We start from the raw sequence: 23,034 nt of genomic DNA on the forward strand, positions 1-23,034 counted from the left end.
TTTCCATTCCCTCATGCAGAAAAGAAGACAGGGAAAAATCTCTCCGGGCTGAATCAAAATATCGTTCACAAATAACCACTCCCTAACCCCTCCATCCCCCACCCAATCCCTTCCATGTATTACAGCATCATCCATATACAACTATTCTCCACTCCCTTCCTCAGCAATCCCAATCCCTTCCACATATCACAGCACAATCCATATATCACCATTCTACAATCACCCTTATTTTCTGTCTTCTCCTTTCCTTTCTCAACAGACATCCCCCACTTTCTTAATACCCCTTTTACCCCATCCATCTCATCTTAGGTCACCCTCTCATGTTCATTTCTTCCACCTCTGCCTTCTACACCTCTTTTACTAATCTTTCTTCACTCATTCATTCCATGTGTCCAAACCATCCCAATACTATTTCATCAATCCTATCTCCCAACTCCTTTTCCATCCCGTTGTCCTCCTCACCTCATTTCTCACTCTATCCAGCTTGGTAACCCTTACCATACTTTTCAGACATTTTATCTCATATATTCAAACTCTTCTCTTATGTTCCATGCTTCAGTCCCCATACAGTGCTTCCACCTCCACACCTTCCTTTCCTGCCACATGCACCCCCCAAGTATCTTAAATTATCCACATCCCCCAGCCTCTCTTCCTTAATACTTACTTCCAATTTGCTGCCATACACTCTCCTTGTACATCTCATCACCTTACTTTCACCCACATTTATAACTTTCTCCTCTCACACATCATCCCAAACTCTGTCACTAACTTCCTTCATCCCTCCTCTGATCCTGCCACAAGTGCATTATCGTCAGCAAACAACAACTAGCTTATCTCCCATTTTTCTCCATTTTCTTTAACCATCATATTAATTTCCAATATAATCTATAAAGTACTACAAAAACTTACCTGTAAAATACATTCTGTACAGACAGCATTGAAACAATGGTTAGAATTTCATCAGAGCAGTTGAGATGTACAGACATGATGAGCATCTTTGAAAGATTGGGTTCCAGTGGAAATTCTGCCATCCTACGTCCCAAACGTGTCAGTAGGCCTTCATCATCCAAGGCACTGGAAATTAAAAATCTTTGTAATAACATAAACAGAGGAGATAATACTATTTTAAGAAAAACGTAATGAACTCAAAATCCCTTAACACTGATCACTTATGAAATATTCTTAATAACCTTCAATGAGGGACCAAGAGATATATAGAAAGAGAGAGAGACAGTGAAAGAAACAGAGAGAGGGAGAGAGGGAGAGAGAGGGAGAGAGAGGGAGAGAGAGGGAGAGAGAGAGAGGGGGAAGAGAGGGAGGGAGAGAGAGTGTGCATGTGTATTTACCTAGTTGTATTTTATGGGAAAGGGAACTACACTCATGGTGTCCTGCCTTTGTATATCGCAATGTCTAGTTTGCTCTTAAATTCGTGTATGGTTTTTGCACACTATTGTTTCATCCAGTTCCAAGTGTCCACCACTCTGTGTGGAAAACTGTTTTTCTTCAGATATCTTCTATAACTATCCTTTTTATTTCTTTCCATGTCCTCTTGTGTTTCTCTTGTCCCAATTTAGTAAGTCCTCTCTATCAAGTATTTCCATGCCTTTCATGATTCTATAGATGGTCAATAGGTCACCTCTCTTCTTTGTTCCAAAGTCAGTAACTATTTAGCCTGTCTCTCTTCATATGACAAGTTTGGAAGTGCTGGGGCCATTTTTGTGGCTGCTCTTTGGATTCTTTCAATTTTCTTTATACTCTTTTTGGTAATGAGTGACCATAATGTCACAACATACTCCAGTCTAAGCCTTATTAATGAGACTAATATTTTTTTAATCATTTCTTCATCCAAATAGGTAAATGCCACTTTTATTGATCTTAGCAAGTTATACAATTCTCTGACAATTTTGTTTGTTTATCAGAAGACATGTTTGAGGTAATTACTCCCAGGTCTTTTTCAGATCCCACTTTCTTTACCTCCTTAATTCCAATTGTATATTGTCCTGCTATTCTTTTTTTACTTTTACTGAACACCATTATGCTACATTTCTTAATCTTGAAGTCCACTTCCCACTTCTGACTCCATTTCCAAGCCTTGTTAAGGTCTCTGTAGTGATTCGCAGTCCGTTTCGGTTTTCACTTTCCTCAACAATTTAGCATCATCTGCAAAGAAGCTCATGTAACATTCCACATCATTATTCATGTCATTCACATAAATAGCAAACATCATTGGAGCCAATACAGATCCTTGTGGGACTCCATTAATCACCTCCTTCCAACCTGAATACTTTTCTCTGAGTACTACTCTCATTTTTCCACCATTCATGAAGTCCTCCTTCCAGTTTAGTAGGTCGCCTTGTATCCCCTCCTATGTTTTCCAATTTTTTTTAAATATTTTTTTGTGTGGTACTTTGTCAAAGGCTTTTTGTAAGTCTAGGAAAGCACAATCAGCCCATCCATCCCTATTAGTCTTGAGTAAAAACAGATTAAATTTGTGGTGCATGATCTTCCCTTTCTGAATCCAAATTGTCTCGGGTTTATTATACTTGTATTATTTTCTTCCAGGTGTTTTGTCCATTTATTCTTGATAATTTTCTCACAAGTTTTGGCTACAGTGCTTGTTAAGGAGACAGGTCTGTAATTAGTTGGTTCTTTCTTGTTTCCTCCTTTATATATTGGTACAATGTTAGCATTTTTCCAGTCTTTTGGTATTTTTCCATCTGAGTGAGCAACTTATTATGTTGTATATTTTGTCCATCAGCTCTTCTTTGCATTCTTTTAGTGTCCAGTTTGCAATTCCATCTGCATTGTGCAATTTCATGATGTCAATGTTCATTAATTGCTCCATTATTTCTTTTTGTGTTATTATTTCCCTCATGGGGGGAGATCACACTTCACTTCCTTCGTACCAATGCTGTACTTTTTCTCTAGTGAAAACCAATTTGAAGTGATTATTCATGACTTCGGCCATTTGTAGATCTTCTGTGTATTTCATATTTCCTTGGCATAGTTTCACCATATCCTGTTTATTTTTAAGTTTACCATTCACATATCTATAGAACAATTTGGGTTGATCTTTACATTTTTCTATAATGTCTTTTTCATACATTCTTTTTCCCCTCTGTGCACTTTTATATATTCATTTCTATAGTTTATAAGAGGAAGGATTGAGGAAGTTGGTGACAGAGTTAGGGAGTGTGTGAATGAAGAAAGTTGAAGATAAATGTGGGTAAAAGTAAGGTGATGAGATGTACAAGGGGTGAAAGTGGCAGTAGACTGGAAGTGAGCATTAAGGGAGAGTGACTGGAGGAAGTGGATAGTTTTAGATAGTGCAAATTTGGCTTGAAAGGGGGGAGTGGAGGTGGAGGTAGAATGTAGATTGAGAGAAGCAAGTTAATGCCTTGGTGGATTAAAAAGTATTATGAGAAATAGACATTTGGGAATAGAGGCTAAGAGGAGACTGTATGAAGGAGTGATTGTGCCAACAGCAATGTATGGGGCAGAAACATGGAACATAAGAGAGGAAGAGAGGAGTTTGAATTTGTTTGAGATGAGGTGTCTGAGAAGTATGATGCGGGTTACTAGGCTAGATAGAGTGAGAAATGAGGAGGTGAGGAGGAGAACTGGGGTGGTAAGGGAGTTGGGAGATAGGGTGGATGAAAGAGTATTAGGATGGTTTGGACACATGGAAAGAATGAGTGAAGAAAGACTAGTAAAAGAGGTATGGAAGGCAGATGTGGAGGGAGTGAACATGAGGGGGTATCCTAGGATGAGATGGATGGATGGGGTGAAGGGGGCTTTGGAGAAGAGGAGAATGTCTGTTGAGGAAGGATGGGAGAGGACAGAATACAGGGGTGAATGGAGAATGGTTGTATATGGATGATGTTGTGATGCATGAGGTGGAGTGGGTGAGGTAGTATGTGTGTGAAAAATTTGACGCAGCCCGAAGGGATTTTCCCCCCATCTTATCCTTTTCTGCATGGAGGGATGGAGAGGGGGGTCGCCGATTTAATGAAGCGGCCTTGCTATGGATGTGCTGTGTCTTGCGACACTGCCTCTGACCCAGAGCAGTGGACAAGGTGCAGGGATGACCCGTCATCCAGGAAGTGCTAAGATAAGAGGGAGGGTGGAGGGGAGTGGAGTGTATTTAGGGATGAAATGGGTGGGAATGGTTTATGCATTTTTCTTTTTGGCTACCTCCCTTGTAAGGGGGAAAAAGCCTTGGTATATGTATGTATAGTTTATATATATTTGCCATTTCCAGGTTTTTTCTCTTTACTCCATCTTTTCCAAGCTTTGTCTCTTCTATCTTTTGTCTCACTGTATCTTCTGTTGAACTAGCATTTAATGTACACCCTCTCTTGTTTCTGTCTTGGTACATACCTATTCACTCTTTCATTATAGATTTCCAACAAGACCACCCATTTCTCTTCCACTTTTGTCTCTTCAATGTAGAATTTTTCCCAATTTGCATTTTGAAAGAATTTCTTAAGTTTTCAAGTCCTTTTTGTTGTACATCAATCTTACTTTTCATTTCTCTCCATACATATTTCTTCCTTACAAAGGACTACAAAGGCAGAGCATGCCAACAGGAGACCTTTATGTCCATATCTAGGTTGGATGCAAAAAATCATAATAATAAATAAATAAATAAATAAAAACTATAATAATGTAAATAATAAAATATATAAATAAATGCATAGGTATACTTAAATAATAAACAAACACAGGTAAATAGTAAATAATTGACATATAACTAATAATAAATGAGAATCAAGCAAATAATAATAAACAAATGGACAAATGATAAAACAAATAAACAAATAGTATAAAATAAATGATAGTCATTACAGCATCTTGCTTAGGTGTTTATCTAAATTATTCTTAAAGCTTTGAACTGAACTACATTGCACTGCCTCTGCAGGAAGTTTATTCCTTTCATTAACTACACAGTTGGCAAAGTTGTTTCTACCCACTTCCAAATTAAATCTATTTCCGGACAGTTTGAGACCATTGTTTCTTGTCTGATTCTCATTCAGTTTGAAAATTTTGTCACTATTGATGTCAATTCCCTCTAGAATCTTGAAGACCTGTATCAAATCACCTCTGAGTCTACGCTTTTTTAGGGAAAACATATTCATATGTTTTAGTCAATTTTTGTATAATTTATTTTTGATATTTGGAATCAGTTTTGTGGCTTGTCGTTGTACTTTTTCCAATCTGTCGATGTCTTTAATGAAATTCAGTGACCATATTGAAACAGCATTTTCCAAATGTGAATGAACTAACAATTTATATAGCTCGTTAATTAGAGACGGACTTTTGAAGTCAAAACTCCATCTCTAATTAACCCCTTCCATACGGTGACGCCTACATAGGCGTCATGAGGAGCAAGTGGGCACGCAAGGCTGCCATATCGGCGTCTTGATTATATTTATTGTAGTTGTACCTGCGTGAACCCCATACTCTGTAAACTGGCTTCATCATATTTTCTATGGTTATCAAAATTCACGGGTGAAAGAGAACGAGCATTACAGGGGTTACTTTATTTTTTATAATGCGAGTATTATGACGCAACATTGCACATCTGGCAGCTGATGCTGCCCGCGAGATTTTGGCCTGGCGTGAAGAGGTTAAGAAGCAATTGAGGTCAAAAGATCACACTCTCAGTCCTAGAATCTTATTTGCTTTCTCAGAGGCTGAAATACACTCCTTGAATGATTTGAGATCGTTATTGATAATTACGCCAAGATCCTTTTCACCATCCACTTTTGTTAACGAATTTCCAAATAACTTGTAATCATAATTACTGTTATTTTTACCTATGTGCATTACTTTGCATTTACTTGTGTTAAATTTCATTAGCCACTTTTCAGACCATTGCTGTAATTTATCTAAATCTTCTTGACTATCTAATTGGTTTAAGTGATCATTTGCCATTCCGCACAGTTTTGTATCATCGGCAAATTTGGAAACAATAGATCTTAGTCCATGGTCTATATCATTTATATATACTATGAATAGAAGTGGCCCAAGAACGGAACCCTGAGGAACTCCACTTGTAACATTTTTCCATCCAGAAGTTTTTCCATTTAAAACAACTCTGTTTTCAATCATTCAACCTATTACTAGTCCAACTTAATAGGCTACCACTTATTTCGTGTGAAGCTAATTTAGTAAGAAGTTTTTCGTGGGGGACGGTATCAATATAAATCTATATTGTTTCTTTTGTCATAATTCAAGATAACTGTGTTGTAGAATTCGAATAAGTTAGTCACGCAAGAACGTTTCCGTCTGAAACCATGCTGGCTATCATTTATCAAACAGTTACTTTCTAAATGATGTTCGATAGCATCGAGAGAGAGGGGGAAGAGAGGGAGGGAGGGAGAGAGAGTGTGCATGTGTGTATATACCTAGTTGTATCTTACAGGAAGGGGAGCTACACTCATGGTGTCCTGCCTTTGTATCTCGCAGTGTCTAGTTTGCTCTTAAATTTGTGAAGGGTTTTTGCACACACTACTGTTGAGTTTCTTTCCATGTTCTCTTGTGTTTCTCTTGTTCCAATTTAACAAGTCCTCTCTATCGAGTATTTCTGTGCCCTTCGTGATTCTACAGATAGTCAGTAGGTCACCTCTCTTCTTTGCTCCAAAGTTGGTAACTGCAATTTAATCACTCTCTCTTCATATGACAAATTTGAAAGTGCTGGAGCCATTTTTGTGGTTGCTTTCTGGATTCTTTCAATTTTCTTTATATTCTTTTTGGTACTGGGTGACCACAATGTTGCCACATATTCCAGTCTAGGACTTATCAGTGTGACTATTATTTTTTCAATCATTTCTTCGTCCAAATAGGTAAATGTCACTTTTATTGATCTTAGCAAGTGTATGTATTTACCTAGTTGTATTTTGCAGGAGGAGAGCTATGCTCATAGTGACCCACAATCACCAACTGACAACTCTCCTTCCATGAAAAATTGGAGGAAATGTAGTTAAAGTTGACAGAGATAACTTGAACCCTATCTTGAGACTGAGAGCCAGCACATCATGTTACACCTTTATATGGAATTTAGGGTACTGATGGGTTTTGAAGACAGTCTAAGTTCCTTCCCAAAGAGATCTATGGGAGGGTTCAAGATCTCTCTATTGCCAACAGCTGTGGGAATAGCAATTTCCAATCAGGGAAATTTAAGGCAATGATTATTATCATTACTCTTATTACCCACTAGGTGTTTGTAATGTACCTAAGAGGGGGTTTACACGGTCTAGTTCGTCGAACGCGGTTCGACAGACACGTGTTTAAAGTGATGTGTGAACGGGGTATTTGGTTGTCGAACACATTGGTTAAACCCCAAATACCCCATTCACACATCACTTTAAGCACGTGTCTGTCAAACCATGTTCGACGAACCGTTAGACGGTGTAAACCCCCTCTAAGACAATACAGACATCAGTTAATAAATGGAGCAGTGAAATGAAGAAACTTACCTGAGGGAGTGTAATGTTTCAAGAGCCATTACCATTGCTTCTGTGGGTGGAGGGTCCATGAAATCAAAGCCTAGAAGGTCATTAATACCCATTGCTTTCAGCTGCAGCACTGTGGATGCCAAATTTGTTCTCTGTATCTCGGGCACACTTGTTGGCAGCATTTCATCCCTATATACAGAATATATGGAAAGTGGTTAAAATCCTATATAATCATATAGTACAAGTGAAAAGAAAAGAATAATTCTTAAAATGGAGGGAGGGAGGGAGGGAGGGAGGGAGGAAGGAAGGAAGGAAGGAAGGAAGGAAGGAAGGAAGGAAGGAAGAGGGAGGGAGGGAGGGAGGAAGGAAGAGAGGGAGGGAAGGAGGGAGGGAGGGAGGGAGGGAGGAGGGAGGGAGGGAGGGAGGGAGGGAGGGAGGGAGGGAAGGAGGGAGGGAGGGAGGGAGGGAGGGAGGGAGGGAGGGAGGGAAGAAGGAAGGAGGGAAGAAGGAAGGAGGGAAGGAAGAAAAAATATAATAATGAATAGTTTCCAATACTGTTTGTGGATGGAGTGAGGGTGAGCGCATTGAAATGTCACAAAGAAATCACTTGCTGGTTGTGTTGGGGAGGATTGTTTTGTGAGTTCACCATACTTTAGCATGTTTATATTGGGGAGATAGTCCAGGGCTTTGTTTCCTTCATGGTCTGTTGACTATGTGTAGCCATATGGGGTGGTGAGCATTCAGATCTTTGGCTGGCGCACTAATCTCTCCCATATCCAGACTGCATCACCTGGAATTCGCCACTATCCAGATTGCTATCCAGCCCTCATGCAAGGCTGGCAAAAGGGTAATGAACAATTTTAATTTACCACACAGTGCTTCTGTCACTTTTCACCAGTGCATCACCCTCCCTCACAGCTGTCATCCAGAACAGGTACAGCCTGTCCATTATTGTCACAGGGTTCTCAATCAATCAATCTGTTACCCCAAGTCCCTCTAGCAGAAGACCCATGGCCTCCAAAAAACCGGTAATAGCCTCCGGTGGGGACCTGATGTGTGCTGCTGTGTCCAACCTGCCCATGGCTGCACTGCTGGAACAACACAAGGCAGTCCTCTACAAGATGATGTCGACAACCACGGCAGTCACCTGGTGTGCTCCACAAGCAGAAACATCTTCCCAACCCCCTCCTGTGGAGTGCGGCTCTGAGGAACCAGTACATGGTCTCTGGCCAGGGCCAGAATCACAGAGTTGCCCAATGCTGTAGCAAAATTCACAACAAAATTTTTTTTTAACAGTACATATATACATATACCAAGGCTTTTTCCCCCTTACTAGGGAGGTAGCCAAAAAGGAAAAGGCATAAAATCATTCCCACCCATTCCATCCCTGAAAACACTCCACACCCCTCCACCCTCCCTCCCATCTTAGCACCTCCTAGATGACAGGTCATCCCTGCATCCTGTCCACTGCCCTGGGTCAGAAGCAGTGTCACAAGACACAGCACATCCACAGCAAGGCCGCTTCATTAAATCGGCGACCCCCCCTCTCCGTCCCCCCATATAAAGGAGACGACGGGGAGAAATCCCTTCCCCGTCCTCTCAAACAATACTTGTATGTCCTACTTAATCTCTAATTTTATACAATTACTTAAAATGTGCTTTAAAAGCTTTCTTTTGATATACATACATATACCAAAGGCTTTTTCACCCTTACAAGGGAGGTAACCAAAAATCAAAAGCATAAAAACCACTCCCACCCATTCCATCCCTATTGCACTCCACTCCCATCCACCCTCTTCCCTCCCTCTTATCTTGGCACTTCTTGGATGGCAGATCATCCCTGCATCTCACCCACTGCCCTGGGTCAGAAGCAGTGTCACAAGACACAGCACATCAACAGCAAGGCCGCTTCATTAAATTGGCAACCCCCCCCCTCCCTGTCCCCTCATGCAGAAAAGGAGATGGGGAGAAATCCCTTCATGCTGCATCACTTTATTTTTCACACATATTCTCTCACCCCCCTTCCCCCACCCACTCCCCCTCGTGCATCACAGCATCATCCATACACAACTATTCTCACCCCTATTTTCTGTCTTTTCTCATCCTTCCTCAACAGACATTACTCTCTTTCCCAATGTTCCTTTTACCCCATCCATCCATCTCATCCTAGGTCGCTCCCTCATGTTCACTCCTTCCACATCTGCCTTCCAAAACTCTTTTACTAATCTTTCTTCACTCATTCTTCCCATGTGTCCAAACCATTCCATTTGATATACTATACCTATATGCCCTTTCTGTGTACAGCCGGTAACATTTGCCAGGTCCTGTGCGTCCTGCCCTACCAGCCCTTTGCTTGGCACCAGCCTGAGATACTGGTGTCACCATGAGTGAATCCATTCCAGTTTTGGGATTATAGACCTTTTGTTTAACAAAACCTGTAATATGACAAAAGAGGTATTTTAGTTAATAACTATTTAATCAAAAACACCATATCAGCAAATAGACGACATATAATTCAGTACTACAATATCATCTATGATCTGGATGGTGTAATTCACATTATTCTTACAAAAAATGTGCCCCCAATGCTGTAAATATGCCTACATTCACATACATTTAACCTACTCTAAAGAAAGGTGACCACTCTCAACCCTCTTACTATTATCCTATAACATTTTTTCAAGCCTATGTTAAGTTTTCAGATCAATATATGGCATATACCTACTGTTCCCCTTTAACTATTGCAATGCATGAAAGTATGAATTAAATACAGTACTCAATCTATGCAAATTCACACTATGTGAAATTCATCCCTTACATATATGGAGAGACAAGTGTAGTCTGTAGCAAACGTACCTGGGTCAACTACATAGTAGATACCATCAATTGTTAGAGATGTTTCAGCAATATTTGTAGCAATAACAACTTTTCTTGAGCCTGGGGGTGCTGGGTCAAAGATTCTTGTTTGCATTTCTGATGGAAGAGCAGAGTAGACTGGCAAAATAATCAACTCAGGAACATCACTTCCCATAGCTTTCATTCGCTCGTACAGTATCTCGCAAGCAGTGTCAATTTCTTCTTGACCAGTGAGGAAAACAAGAATATCTCCAGGTGGCTCTGAGAGATGAATCTGCATTACAGTGATCAGTGCTGCATCAAGGTAATCAGTCTCTGGTTCTCTTGTATAAAGAATCTCCACAGGGAAGGTACGACCAGGGATAGTAAAAATTGGGGCTTGGTTGAAGTACTCTGAGAATTTCACTGAATCCAGTGTTGCAGAAGTAACAATCAATTTGAGCTCAGGTCTTTTACAAACAGCTTGCTTCAGAAGACCAAACAAAACATCTGTGTGAATGGTTCTTTCATGGGCTTCATCAAGCATAATACATGTGTAAGAACTCATATCAGGATCAATAAGGCATTCTCTCAGCAACATACCATCTGTCATGTACTTGATAACAGTTTCACTACTTGTGCAATCCTCAAATCGGATAGTGTAGCCCACCTCTTGACCTAGCCGACAACCAAACTCTTCAGATACTCTTTTAGCAACTGACATAGCAGCCACACGCCTTGGTTGTGTACATCCAATCTTTCCTTTGGCTGTGAATCCTGCTTCAGCCAAAAACTGAGTCATCTGGGTTGTCTTGCCTGAGCCAGTTTCCCCAACAACAATAAGAATCTGATTTTCATATACTGCTTTGATAAGTTCATCTCGCAGTTTATATATGGGAAGACTCTGACGTTGCTCAAGAAGAGACATGTTGGTTTTCTTGCCATAAGATCCTCTGGAGCCACCTGCAAAAAGCCAGAGAATAAGTAAATACATTGTTTTTTAATCTACATTCATAACATAAAATCTAATGAGCTTAAACACATATCCCATATACATGTAGCCCCTATAATGCAATTTGATTATAATGGTTTTACTATAATGTAGGTAGGTGCAGTGGGTAGCACTAAGAAAATGAAAGTAATGAGTGAGGAAAATGGAGGAGAAATAAGGAAAGATGCAATTAAGGTAGTTATTAAGATGATGAGAGCATGTAAGGCACCTGGGTTGGATGGGTGTCATGCAGAATGTCTAAAAAAAGGAGGTGCAGTGATGGTGAACTGGCTGGTGGAATTGTTTGGTGTTTGTTTGGGGGAGGGTGGAGTGTCGGAGGACTGGATGAGTGCCTGTATAGTTCTGTTTTACAAAGGAAAAGGAGTCAAGTGTGAGTGTGGTGGTTTTGGAGGGAAGCTTGCTGGCTGAGCAGGATAGGGTGTCGTTACTTGTGGTGAAGGTCAAGGGGATGGCAGTTTGAATTCTGCCACTGGCAAAGTTGAACCAAGGGCATGGTTCATTAAATTCCACTCTACAAAGTCCTCTGTGAGGGACACCGTCCTAGCCTTCCAATAGGGGGTAGTATGTGACATTAAACCATATCATCATCATTGTTTTGTCCAGCTTGTTCCAAGTGTCCACCACTCTGTGTGGAAAACCGTTTTGATTCAGATCTCTTCTATATCTTTTTTTTTTTTTTTTTTTTTTTTTTTTTTTTTTTTTTTTTTTTTTTTTTTTTTTTTTTTAGTTTTTTTTTTTTTTTTTTTTAGTTTCTTTCTGTCCTCTTGTTTCTCTTGTCTTCTCTATCAAGTTTTTCCATGCCTTTCATGATTTTATAGATGGTCAGTAGGTTGCCTCTCTCTCTTCTTTGTTCCAAAGTCAGTAATTTCAATTTAGCCAGTCTCTCTTAATATGACAAGTTTGAAAATGATGGGGCCATTTCGTGGTTGCTCTCTGGATTCCTTCAATCTTTTTTATATTTGTTTTGGTATTGGGTGATCATAATGTCACAGCATACTTCAGTCTAGGCCTTATTAATGAGACTAATATTTTTTTAACAATGTCTTTGTCCAAATAGGTAAATGCCACTTTTATTTATCTTAGCAATTTATAAGATTCTCTGACAATTTTGTTTGTTTATCAGGACATGTCATTTAACATAATTACTCCCAGTTTTTTCAGATACCACTTTCTTTACCTTTTTAGATCCAATTGTATATTGTTCTGATATTCTTTTTTTACTTTTACTGAACTCCATTATGCTACATTTCTTAATGTTGATATCCACTTCCCACTTCTGACTCCATTTCCAAACTTTGTTCAGGACCAGGCCCATGAGAGGTGCAAAGAAAAGAGAAGCAAAGCATAAGATAAAGGAGGCAAAGAGGAGAGCAGATGTGAAATGGGGTAAGAGTATGACAGAAAATTTTGAAAGTAATAAAAAGATGTTTTGGAAAGAAATTAAGAGAGGAAGAGGAGGCGAATCAAGTAGAGAAGAAAAGTAAAAGATGCAGATGGAGAGATAATAATGGAAGAGAAGGCAGTGAGAGGAAGATGGGTAGAGTATTTTAGGAAGTTACTAAATGTGAAGGAGGATAGGGAGGGAAAGGTAGTTGCAATGGGAAGTGTAGGTAAAAGTAAGTTGATGAGATGTACAAGGGGAGAAAGTGGCAGCAGACTGGAAGTGAGTATTAAGGGAGAGAGACTGGAAGAAGTGGATAGTTTTAAATACTTGGGTGCGAATGTGGCAGGAAAGGGTGGAGTGGAGGTGGAGGTAGAATGTAAATTGAAAGAAGCAAGTAAATGCCTTGATGCATTAAAAATTGTAATGAGAAATAGATATTTGGGAATGGATGCTAAGAGGAGATTGTATGAAGGAGTGATTGTGCTGACAGCAATGTATGGGGCAGAAACATGGATCATAAGAGAGGAAGAGAGAAGGAGTTTGAATGTGTTTGAGATGAGGTGTCTGAGAAGTATGATGAGAAACGAAGAGGTGAGGAGGAGAACAGGGGTGGAAAGGGAGTTGGGAGATAGGGTGGATGTAAGAGTATTGGGATGGTTTGGACACATGGAAAGAATGAGTGAAGAAAGACTAGTAAAAGAGGTGTGGAAGGCAGATGTGGAAGGAGTGAACATGAGGGGGCAACCTAGGATGAGATGGATGGATGGGGTAAAAGGCGCTTTGGGAAAGAGGGAAATGTATGTTGAGGAAGGACAGGGGAGGGCAGAAGACAGAGTTGAAGGGAGAATGGTTGTATATGGATGATGTTGTGATCCATGATGTGGAAAGGGTGGGCGATGGGAGGTGAGGGAGTATGTGCGAGAAAAAATTGACGCAGCCCAAAGGGAGTTCTCCCCCCCCCCCATCTTCTCCTTTTCTGCATGAGGGGATGGAGAGGGGGGGGGGGTCGCTGATTTAATGAAGCAGCCTTGCTGTGGATGTGCTGCATCTTGCGACACTGCTTCTGAACCAGGGCAGTGGACAAGATGCAGGGATGACCTGCCATCCAGGAAGTGCCAAGATAATAGGGAGGGAAGAGGATGGAGGAGAGTGGAGTTTGATGGAATGAGTGGAAGTGGTTTTTATGCCTTTGTTTTTTGGCTACCTCCCTTATAAGGGGGAAAAAAGCCTTTGTTATATGTATGTACTTTTTAATCTCCCAAAGCATTGGCAAATGTCCAAATATATCAATATATTGCCCCTTATCTCTCTTGCAGAAGACCTTCAGGTAAAGGGCAACAGCCTTTGGGCAAGTCCACAAGTTACTTGGGGAAGATTATACTGTGTTACTGTTAGTGTGGGGCATTGTGGTATGAGGTGTTCTGTGTCCTCTTATGTGGTAGTTGCATATGGGGGCAATTTGAGTCCCTGGCCTGGCATACTCTATGTTGGTACTGTTTCAGTCCATATACACACACCAAAGGGCCTTTTCTCCATTACAAGGGAGGTGGCCAGCCACAGCACACACCCAATCTTCACCCGTCCTATACCCATTTGTTTTTCCCTTTTATCTCATCTCCTTGTGAATGAAGGGCTAGCCCTGTCCCCATTACCTGGGTCAGAGCAATAAAGCATGCACAGCACCTCCATAGCAGGGCTCAACAGCTAAAGCTGGTTAACTCCCACCATTTCATTAAATGACAACCCTACCCCTCATGAACTTACAAAGCAGAAAAGAAGAAATCTCTTCAGACTGCATCAATTCATCTTCCATTCACAACCACTCTCTATCTCTTGTCCTCTCCCTTCCTTGCTTAGACATACCCATAAAGTGTATATGAAACACCAGGAATATGTTTCCTTCAGGATCAGACAAAATCAGGGGGCCAAGTTCCACACAAAACCATGTCTTGGTCATGCCTTTTGCCCTACTACATCAGATATCTAAGCAATTACTCTATCTATATGCTTATCTTGTGCCTCTTTATTATTTAATATATTATGCCAATGTGTATATAAATATTAATAAATACAGGGCTATTCAATGTTTACTTCATAAATGCATGGGTTAATGACCCTCTAAATGAATCTCTTTTGGGGAGAACTGTTGCTAGAGAACTCAATTAATTCTCAATCTCATTATCACATGTATACATAAGTGCATATACCAAGAGGCCTTTTCCATTTTACAAGGAGGGTGGCCCTGCTAAGACATACACTCAACCTGTACATACATACATATACCAAAGGCTTTTTCCCCCTTACATGGGGGGTAGCCAAAAAGAAAAAGGCACAGAAACCACTCCCACCCATTCCATTCCCTACATATTCCACTCCCATCCACCCTCCTCCCTCCCTCTTATCTTGGCACCTCCTGGATGACGAGTCATCCCTGCATCTTGTCCACTGCCCTGGGTCAGAAGCAGTGTCGCAAGACACAGTACCTCACCTTTTCTTGAGGCCCTATAATTTTCCCCCATCACCATAATTTTTCAAACATCTCCTATTACCACAATCATTTCCTCCCTAACTTCTTCAACTTTCAACAAATCCTTGAACTATCCTACCCAACTTCCCCTTAAAACTTTTATTTCAATTAAACATTTGTCCATCTGCATAGTTTACATTTTCCTCTTTGCCTAATTCATCTCCTCACCCTTTTCACTCCTAAATCATCTTATCCCATTATCATACTTACTTTTAATGCAGAGGTTTATTGCAAATGGTAATTAGGGGTTACTTGCACTGTAATGACATCTACATGTTCAATAGTGTGACTTTCTATTTTCATGTATAATTTCCAAATTTGTAATATGCTATTGTAATATTTGTAACATACCTGTAATATGCTTCTTCCATTCTGGTATTTCTTGTTGCTGCAGCATAGCTCTTGATGCACTAGGATCATTACGTGCAGGTTCAGGTAGAGGGTCATTCCAGTTCTGCCCTAATCCTGTTGGTTGAGACTCCAATTCTGCATCTCTTTGAGCCATCTTAATCTCTCTTCTCTCCTTAGCCAGAGCACTTTGCATCATAGCAGCTTGTGCAAGGGAACCATCGGGATTTTTCATAATCCGAACAGGACTCAGCTCTTCCCGTACTCTTCCATAACCCCGTAAAAATGCTGGTTCTTCTTCTACTAACTCAATTTCTACATCCTCTTCATCATCATTCTCACCCCCCATAACACCATGTTCTTCATCAAAGTCAGGCAACTCTGACTTGCTGATACATGATGCTGCCATCATCTGTTTCCATTCCCATCTCTCCGGTGACGAGATGCGATTCACACGTTTGTATGTGGCAAGATCCTCTTCATCAGTGCCTTTAGCAACTTCCATGAATGCTGTAGGGCGGTCAGGGTTGCGCATAGCTTGCTCATCATCTTGACTTCCAAGAGTGGTTACATTTGGGTTAAGATCCTCCCCAGATTCTTGGTCTACATCTTTCATGGATAAGGATGTCTTCTGCCCAGTAAAAGACAGCACTTTTACCTAAAAGAGGAAAATAATTTTCAATTAGACATTTAGACATTAAAAAAAAAATTGGACATTTCATCATATTCTGTGAATGTAACTAAATGGTACCAAAAGGGTACCAAAAATATTAATAAGTAAATTTCAGCAAACACTGCATATTTCACACAGGCTAACTGAAAGAATGAGAGATGATGAGTTAAGTGTTGAAAAATGAAGTGGATTATGCTGGAGAAAAGGATCTAGAATGAGATGAATGGATGGGCCAGAAAGAATTCTGGATGCACATGGTATGTCAGGAAAGCTACGGTGAATGCAAGTGGATGTGTAGAAAGATTGTAAACAAATAATTAGATGATGCAGTCTAAGGGGATGTTCCCTGTGTTTGCTCCATGCTGTTATGGAGGAGTGGATGCAAGGGGAAGGAGGAACATAGAAAAATTTACAGATACACCAGCTTTGGCTGCACAGCCTTAGTGTGGTAAGGGACAGGTCAACTTTCATCTCCCCAGGTGCTAAGATGGGAGGGGCAATATTCATCTAATTCTATTTCATTGTTATGTACAAGAAAGAGTGGAGTATGTGGAATGAAATGGGTGGGAGTGGATTTATGCCTTTGACTTTGGCTACCTCTCTTCTAAGGGGGAAAAATCCCTTAGTATATGCATGTATGTACAAGAAAAATGCTCCACTCAATGTGTCCTGTCTCTTCATCTCTCCTGACCAGATTTGCCTCAATTTATCTATTTTGATCATTTGGAACCAATGGCAGATACCTGCATATGGTATTCCTACAAGATAGACAGCACAGTTGCCCATTTTCAAAACTCATCAACCCCCTTACCTCCATCAAGACTAGGGCCCAAGATATCTATCAACTTAAGCTGCATTTTTTACACTTTTTCACACATGAAGTGCTGACGAGCAGCAAGTGCTCTCCTTTCCCTACCACTTTAAGCTGTTGACATAGAAACAGTCCCATGCTGATACAATACAGACAACAGTCCAAAAAGTTTCTTCCCAGAGACATCAGTGGGAGGTTCTGACAACCATTACCAGCCATTGTGGGGCTGTGGGTTTTCCATTTGGTGAAACTCAAGGCAACAATTGATTGATACCAACATCTACTTACAATTTTCTCAGCTCATATATCCCTCTCACACTCTGCCACTAGCTACCTTAAACATTCCTCTGACCCAACTACAAGTGCAGTGTCATCAGCAGACAACTGGGTCACCTCCCTCCACTTTTACTATCTCCAATTCCCTGCCCAACACCCTCACATTTACCTCCCATACTACCTCATCTATGTACGCAGTGAACAACCATTGTGATATTGTGATATTACACAGCCCTGGTGCACCCCCACTTTCACCTCAAAAACCTTACTCTCACCATTCTCAAGCCTAACACAACCTCTACTACTCATGTAAAAGCTTCTGACTGCCTTAAATAAACTTCCTTCTATCCCATATATGTAACACCTCCCATAATGCCATCCTGTTGGCCTTGCCACAAGCCTTCTCTAGATCAAAAATTTCCTTACCTTCTGTCAGTACATCAACACATCATGTTATATTAAATAAAATGGAAATAAATGAAGGCATGAATTCCATAAGTAAAATAAAATTGCTAAGTGGAATAAGAGCAACAATTGTTGTCCCAAGTTCTACTGCCTGCAAAACCACAGCCCTACATTCATCAGTAAAAGTCACAGAGCCCTTCCATAAATCTGTCTGGGAAAAAATGTGGGGCTGTTGCCTGTGTTGCATTATTGTGGGACTGTTTCTGTCACCAGCTGGCAGGAGGAGAAAAGGAGCACTCACCAGCTGTAATACCTCATGTCAAAAAGCGGAAGATAGTTGAAACTGATGTAGAAAGAATTTGGTTCCAGACAGAGAACTAAGGTTCAGTCCCAAAGAGATACATTTCAAAAGAGGTGTGTGTTTATGGGATTTGAAGATGATTTTCTCCCATGTCTGTCTCACATGACCCATCACTGGTCCCTTTTGATGTAGATGATGATGATATGGTTTAACATCACAAACTCCCCCCTATTGGAAGGTTAGGATGGTACCCCTCACAGAGGGATTGGTAGCGTGGAATTTAATGAACTGCCCTTGGTTCAACTTCATTCGTGGCAGGATTCGAACCACTATCCCCCTCGACCTTCGCTGCAAGTCATAACACCATAACCCGCTCAGCCAGTGAGCTTCCACGATATAGATACATGTTGAAATTTTCATAGTGAAAGTATAGTGAAATGTTGAGAAGCGTCAAAAGTAGGAGCTTGGCTAAGTTAACAAGTCTGACATTTAATTCACATATATATAGGAATGGGTGATGACATAGATAGTGACACAGAATGTGTGGAGCCACACAAAACAATATGAATCTAAGACCTCAAATTCACTACATCACATGAAATGATAACATTTGAAGCAGGGATCTAGCTTGTTTGCACACATTAGAAAGACAAGCTATAAACTGTAAATGTATCAAATTATCTTATGCAAAGTTCAATATAAAACAACAACATTTGCAGGATGATACCTGAACTCCAAATCAAACCGAGTATTCCCTACACACACACATATATATATATATATATATATATATATCAATGCTCACCTTTACACGCTGTCCTCTGGTAACAACATCCCCAACATTTGTCACTCGACCTTCCCGCCGCAGTTGTGAAATGTGCACAAGTCCTTCTAGCCTCTTTCTTAAACCATCTAGTTGGACAAAACATCCGAAGTTCATGATGTTTGTAACTTTCCCATTGTAAATCTGTAAAATTAAGATATTGATTTACTTTAAGTTAAATACTTATATATACACACATACATATACCTAGGGTTTTTTCCCCCCTTAAAAGGGAGGTAACCAAAATCAAAGAAATAAATCCACTCCCACCCATTTCATCCCCACATACTCCACTCCCATTCACCATCCCCTCCCTCCCTCTTTTCTAATTGGTAAATGATACTTATAATTAGTTACAAAATAAAAATAGTTAAATTCAATATTATCACATTGCAATGGAAAGAATGAGTGAAGAAAGATTAGTAAAAAAGAGTGTGGAAAGCAGAGGTGGATAAATGAACTTCAGGGGATGACCAAAAATTAGATGGGCAGATGTGGTGGTATTGTTAGCAGCAGCAGCAGTAGTAATAGTCATACCACAGTACAAGTGACTATGCTCAGGGCAGCTCCCCAGCATGGTTAGGTTTGGCCCAGTACCTATCATTGGTCCCTCCATTATAAGAAAGATGAACAAATGAAAAACAATAAACAAATGTATGTTGATCTTACCTTACCAACCACTGGATTCTCATCAGGAGCTCTGTTGACAAAGGCTTCTCTATTCATTTGTTCCTTCTCCCTTCCTCTACCTCTTCCACGACTTCCACTTCTACTTCTCTCTCTTCCTCTTCTATCTTTTCCCCTACTTCTACTCCTCTCCTTTCTATCTTTCCTAGTCCTCTCATTACTTCTACTTCTATTTCGTCTACTATGTTCTCTACTTCTGCTTCTGTTTCTTCTTTCTTGACTTCGACTTCTGTTTCTTCTGTCTCTACTCCAACTCCTCTCTCTTCTATCTCGTCGGTCCCTGCTGCGGCTTCTCTCCCTCCTGTCTCTGCTGTGACTCCTGTCCCTTCGATCTCTACTCCTATCCTTCCTTTCTCTACTTCTACTTCGACCCCTGTGCCTTTCCCTCCCTCTACTTTTACTTCTGGATCGCCGTCTCTTCTTCACTTCTTCCCTCTCTCTACTCTGACTACGGCTATCACCTTTTCCCCTGTCTTTGGACCTAGACCTTTTCTTTTTTTCTTTGGCCTTGCTTTGGCTTCCATAGCCAACATTGCATTCATTCTGCTTTGAAGGTGCATGGGATTCCAAGAAAGCCATCATGTCATCAACAAAAGGATCTGCTTCTTCCTTTATAACTTTCTTCCTGTCATCATTTTCACTTCTGTGCTTGTCTTTGTCTTTCTTCCTCTTCTCTTTGGACTTGTCCTTTACCTCTTCATGTTTAGGTTCAGCTTTGAATTCAAATTCCTCTTTCAACATTGTTCTAACCCCAGGGTCATTTGGCATGGCAAGGAATGGTAGAAGCTCTCGTTTCTCTTCTTGGTCAGTCTTGAAATTGTTTTCTTTACTCTTTTCCTTTAAGGCTTTGCTTGCTGTGACAACTGAAGGTTTCATGTGAACAATCAACCGCCACAAGCTTTCCACAAATGAATCCTGAAACACAAAAACAAGAAAATTAGTATATATTGAAAGATAAGTATTTAAGGATAACTTGAAAAATCAAATTAAAATAAATAAAAATACAGTGTGACTCAGTTTGTCATAATCTAGCCCCAATATCCAGGAGAATAAAGTCAGAGTAGGAAATAAATCTTTAGAGGTACTGGGGTATTGACTGCACAATATTTAACTACGTTAGGATAAAATTTCCCAGATCTTCTTATGCCTTGACTTTTCTCAGGAGAAACATAAGCAGGATCCCTAGTCTCAACATTCCATCCCACTTCATCACCTTTTATGGCATGCTGGGGAAACATGGTAGAAATCTATCCCTCCCACTACAGGGAGATCTTTAGGAAGTAGTCATAAAAGTGGTAAAAGAATACAAAGGAAGAGTATAAAGAAGGGACAGCTGTAGTATAAAAGTATCACCATTCCTCTAAGAGTGGAGATTTTAAATCTTTACATAGACAAATCATAAGTGCCTCTGGTCCACAGAGGGGAGGTAGATAGGTAGGCAGACAGGCAGGCAGCCAGTGTGATTCACCTTAGTCTTTGGATCACGTGTTGGACTTGTGATCGACAGCTGTTTCCATCCCGGAAGAGAGCTCAGAGCTCGTATGACCGATCTATGAGTAATGCTGTGACCTTACATGCACACACACACACCCAACTCCCCGCCCATGAGAGTTGGAGTAACGACTCGAAGCGCAGCAATACTGAAATTATTTCAGCCCTGGGCAGGATTCAAACCCAGAACGCCATAGTGACAAGGACTTAACCAACCATGCCACCGAGTGCATGTGTGTGTATTTCTCTAGTTGTATTTTACGGGAAGGGGAGCTACGCTCGTGGTGTCCCATCTTTATATCTCGTTTTATCTAGCCTGTTTTTAAATTTGTGTATCGTTTTTGCACACATCAAATTTTCATCTAACTTGTTCCAAACGTCTATCATCCCTGGGGAAAGATGTTCTTTTTCAGGTCTCTTCTATCATTGCCTTTTTTATTTTCTTTCTGTGTCATCTTGTATCTCTACTATCCCATTTTATTAGATTCTATCAATAATTTCTATGCCTTTCATGATTCTATAAATAGTTATCAAGTCTCCTCTCTCTCTTCTTTGCTCTAATGTCTGTAGCTCAAGTTTTGCTAGTCTCTCTTCATATGATAGTTCCGAGAGTGTTGTGCCAATTTCGTAATTGCTCTTTGTATTCTTTCAAGTTTTGTTATACATTTTTTTGTACTTGGTGACCGCATCATTGCTACATACTCCAATTTTAGTCTTATCAAAGTGACTAGTATTTTCTTCAGCACTTCTTCATCCAGGTATGTAAATACCATTTTGATTGCTCTTATTAAATTATAAGTTTCTCAAAAAATTTGTTTATATGTTTCTCAGGGGACATATTATTCATAATAATGACTCCCAGGTCTTTCTAATTTTCCACTTTTTTAATTTCTTCTTCTCCCAATTTATATGATCCCACTATTCTTTTTTTGCTTCTTCCAAATTCCTTTATACTACACTTCTTAATGTTGAATTCCATTTCCCACTTCCTATTCCATTCCCATACTTTATTGAGATCACTGCAGTGACCCACAATCTTCTTGTGTTCACTTTTTCAACAGTTTTGCATCGTCCACAAAGAAGCTCGTATAACTTTCAATTCCTTCATCCATATCATTAATATATATAGCAAACATTATTGGGGCCAGAACTGTTCCTTGTGGAACTCCACTAATCACTTCATCCTAATTAGAACATTTGTCTTTTATCACAACTCTCATTTTTCTTTCATGCAAGAAGTCTTCCATCCACTTCAGCAGTTTGCCCTATATTCCTACTGCAGTTTCTAATTTCTTTAGCAATTTCTTGTGTGGCACCTTATCAAAAGCTTTTTCAGGTCTAGAAATGCACAATCAGCCTATCTATCTCTTTCTTGTATTACATTTATTAGTCTTGAATAGAAACACATCAAGTTTGTGACACATGATCTTCCTTGTCTAAATTCAAATTGCCTTGGACTTGGTACATTGTTTTTTTCCAAATGCCTTACCCATCTAATTTTGATAATTCTTTCACAAATTATAGCTACCGTACTTGTAAGAGAGACCGGTCTATAGTTAGTAGGGTCTTCCTTGAATAGAAACACATCAAGTTTGTGACACATGATCTTCCTTGTCTAAATCCAAATTGCCTTGGATTCAATACATTGTTTTTTTTTTCCAAATGCCTTACTCATCTAATTTTGATCATTCTTTCACAAATTTTAGCTACCGTACTTGTAAGAGAGACCAGTCTATAGTTAGTAGGGTCTTCCTTGTCTCCCCCTTTATATATTGGTACTATATTTGATCTTTTCCAATCTTCTGGAACTTTTGCTTCTTTCAATGAACTGTTTATTAGATTATGTATTTAGTCTATTAGTTTGTTCCTGCATTCTCTCAAAATCCAGTTTGCCATTTCATCTGGTCCAAGCGATTTTCTAACATCGAGATTACTCAAGTGATTCATTATTTCTTTGTTACTTCTATCTCTTTCATTGAGGGGACTTTCTCCTCCCACTTG

General features: G+C 40.0%; 1 protein-coding gene across 1 annotated transcript in view; it reads right to left on the reverse strand.

The window, feature by feature from the left end:
- pea (ATP-dependent RNA helicase pea) overlaps positions 1 to 23,034 on the reverse strand; it is a 44,564-nt gene that overhangs the window by 6,464 nt on the left and 15,066 nt on the right. Inside the window, exons 3-9 of the mRNA XM_076211868.1 lie at positions 19,525 to 20,457; positions 18,838 to 18,999; positions 15,570 to 16,224; positions 10,317 to 11,258; positions 9,742 to 9,895; positions 7,482 to 7,649; positions 910 to 1,074 (exon numbers count right to left, since the gene is read on the reverse strand). Of these exons, the coding sequence (XP_076067983.1) occupies positions 910 to 1,074; positions 7,482 to 7,649; positions 9,742 to 9,895; positions 10,317 to 11,258; positions 15,570 to 16,224; positions 18,838 to 18,999; positions 19,525 to 20,457 (3,179 nt within the window). The remainder of the gene's footprint in view (positions 1 to 909; positions 1,075 to 7,481; positions 7,650 to 9,741; positions 9,896 to 10,316; positions 11,259 to 15,569; positions 16,225 to 18,837; positions 19,000 to 19,524; positions 20,458 to 23,034) is intronic.

The sequence above is a fragment of the Oratosquilla oratoria genome, chromosome 2, assembly GCF_046742065.1.
Source record: "Oratosquilla oratoria isolate Oo_2021 chromosome 2, ASM4674206v1, whole genome shotgun sequence".
NCBI classification, from domain to species: domain Eukaryota; kingdom Metazoa; phylum Arthropoda; class Malacostraca; order Stomatopoda; family Squillidae; genus Oratosquilla; species Oratosquilla oratoria.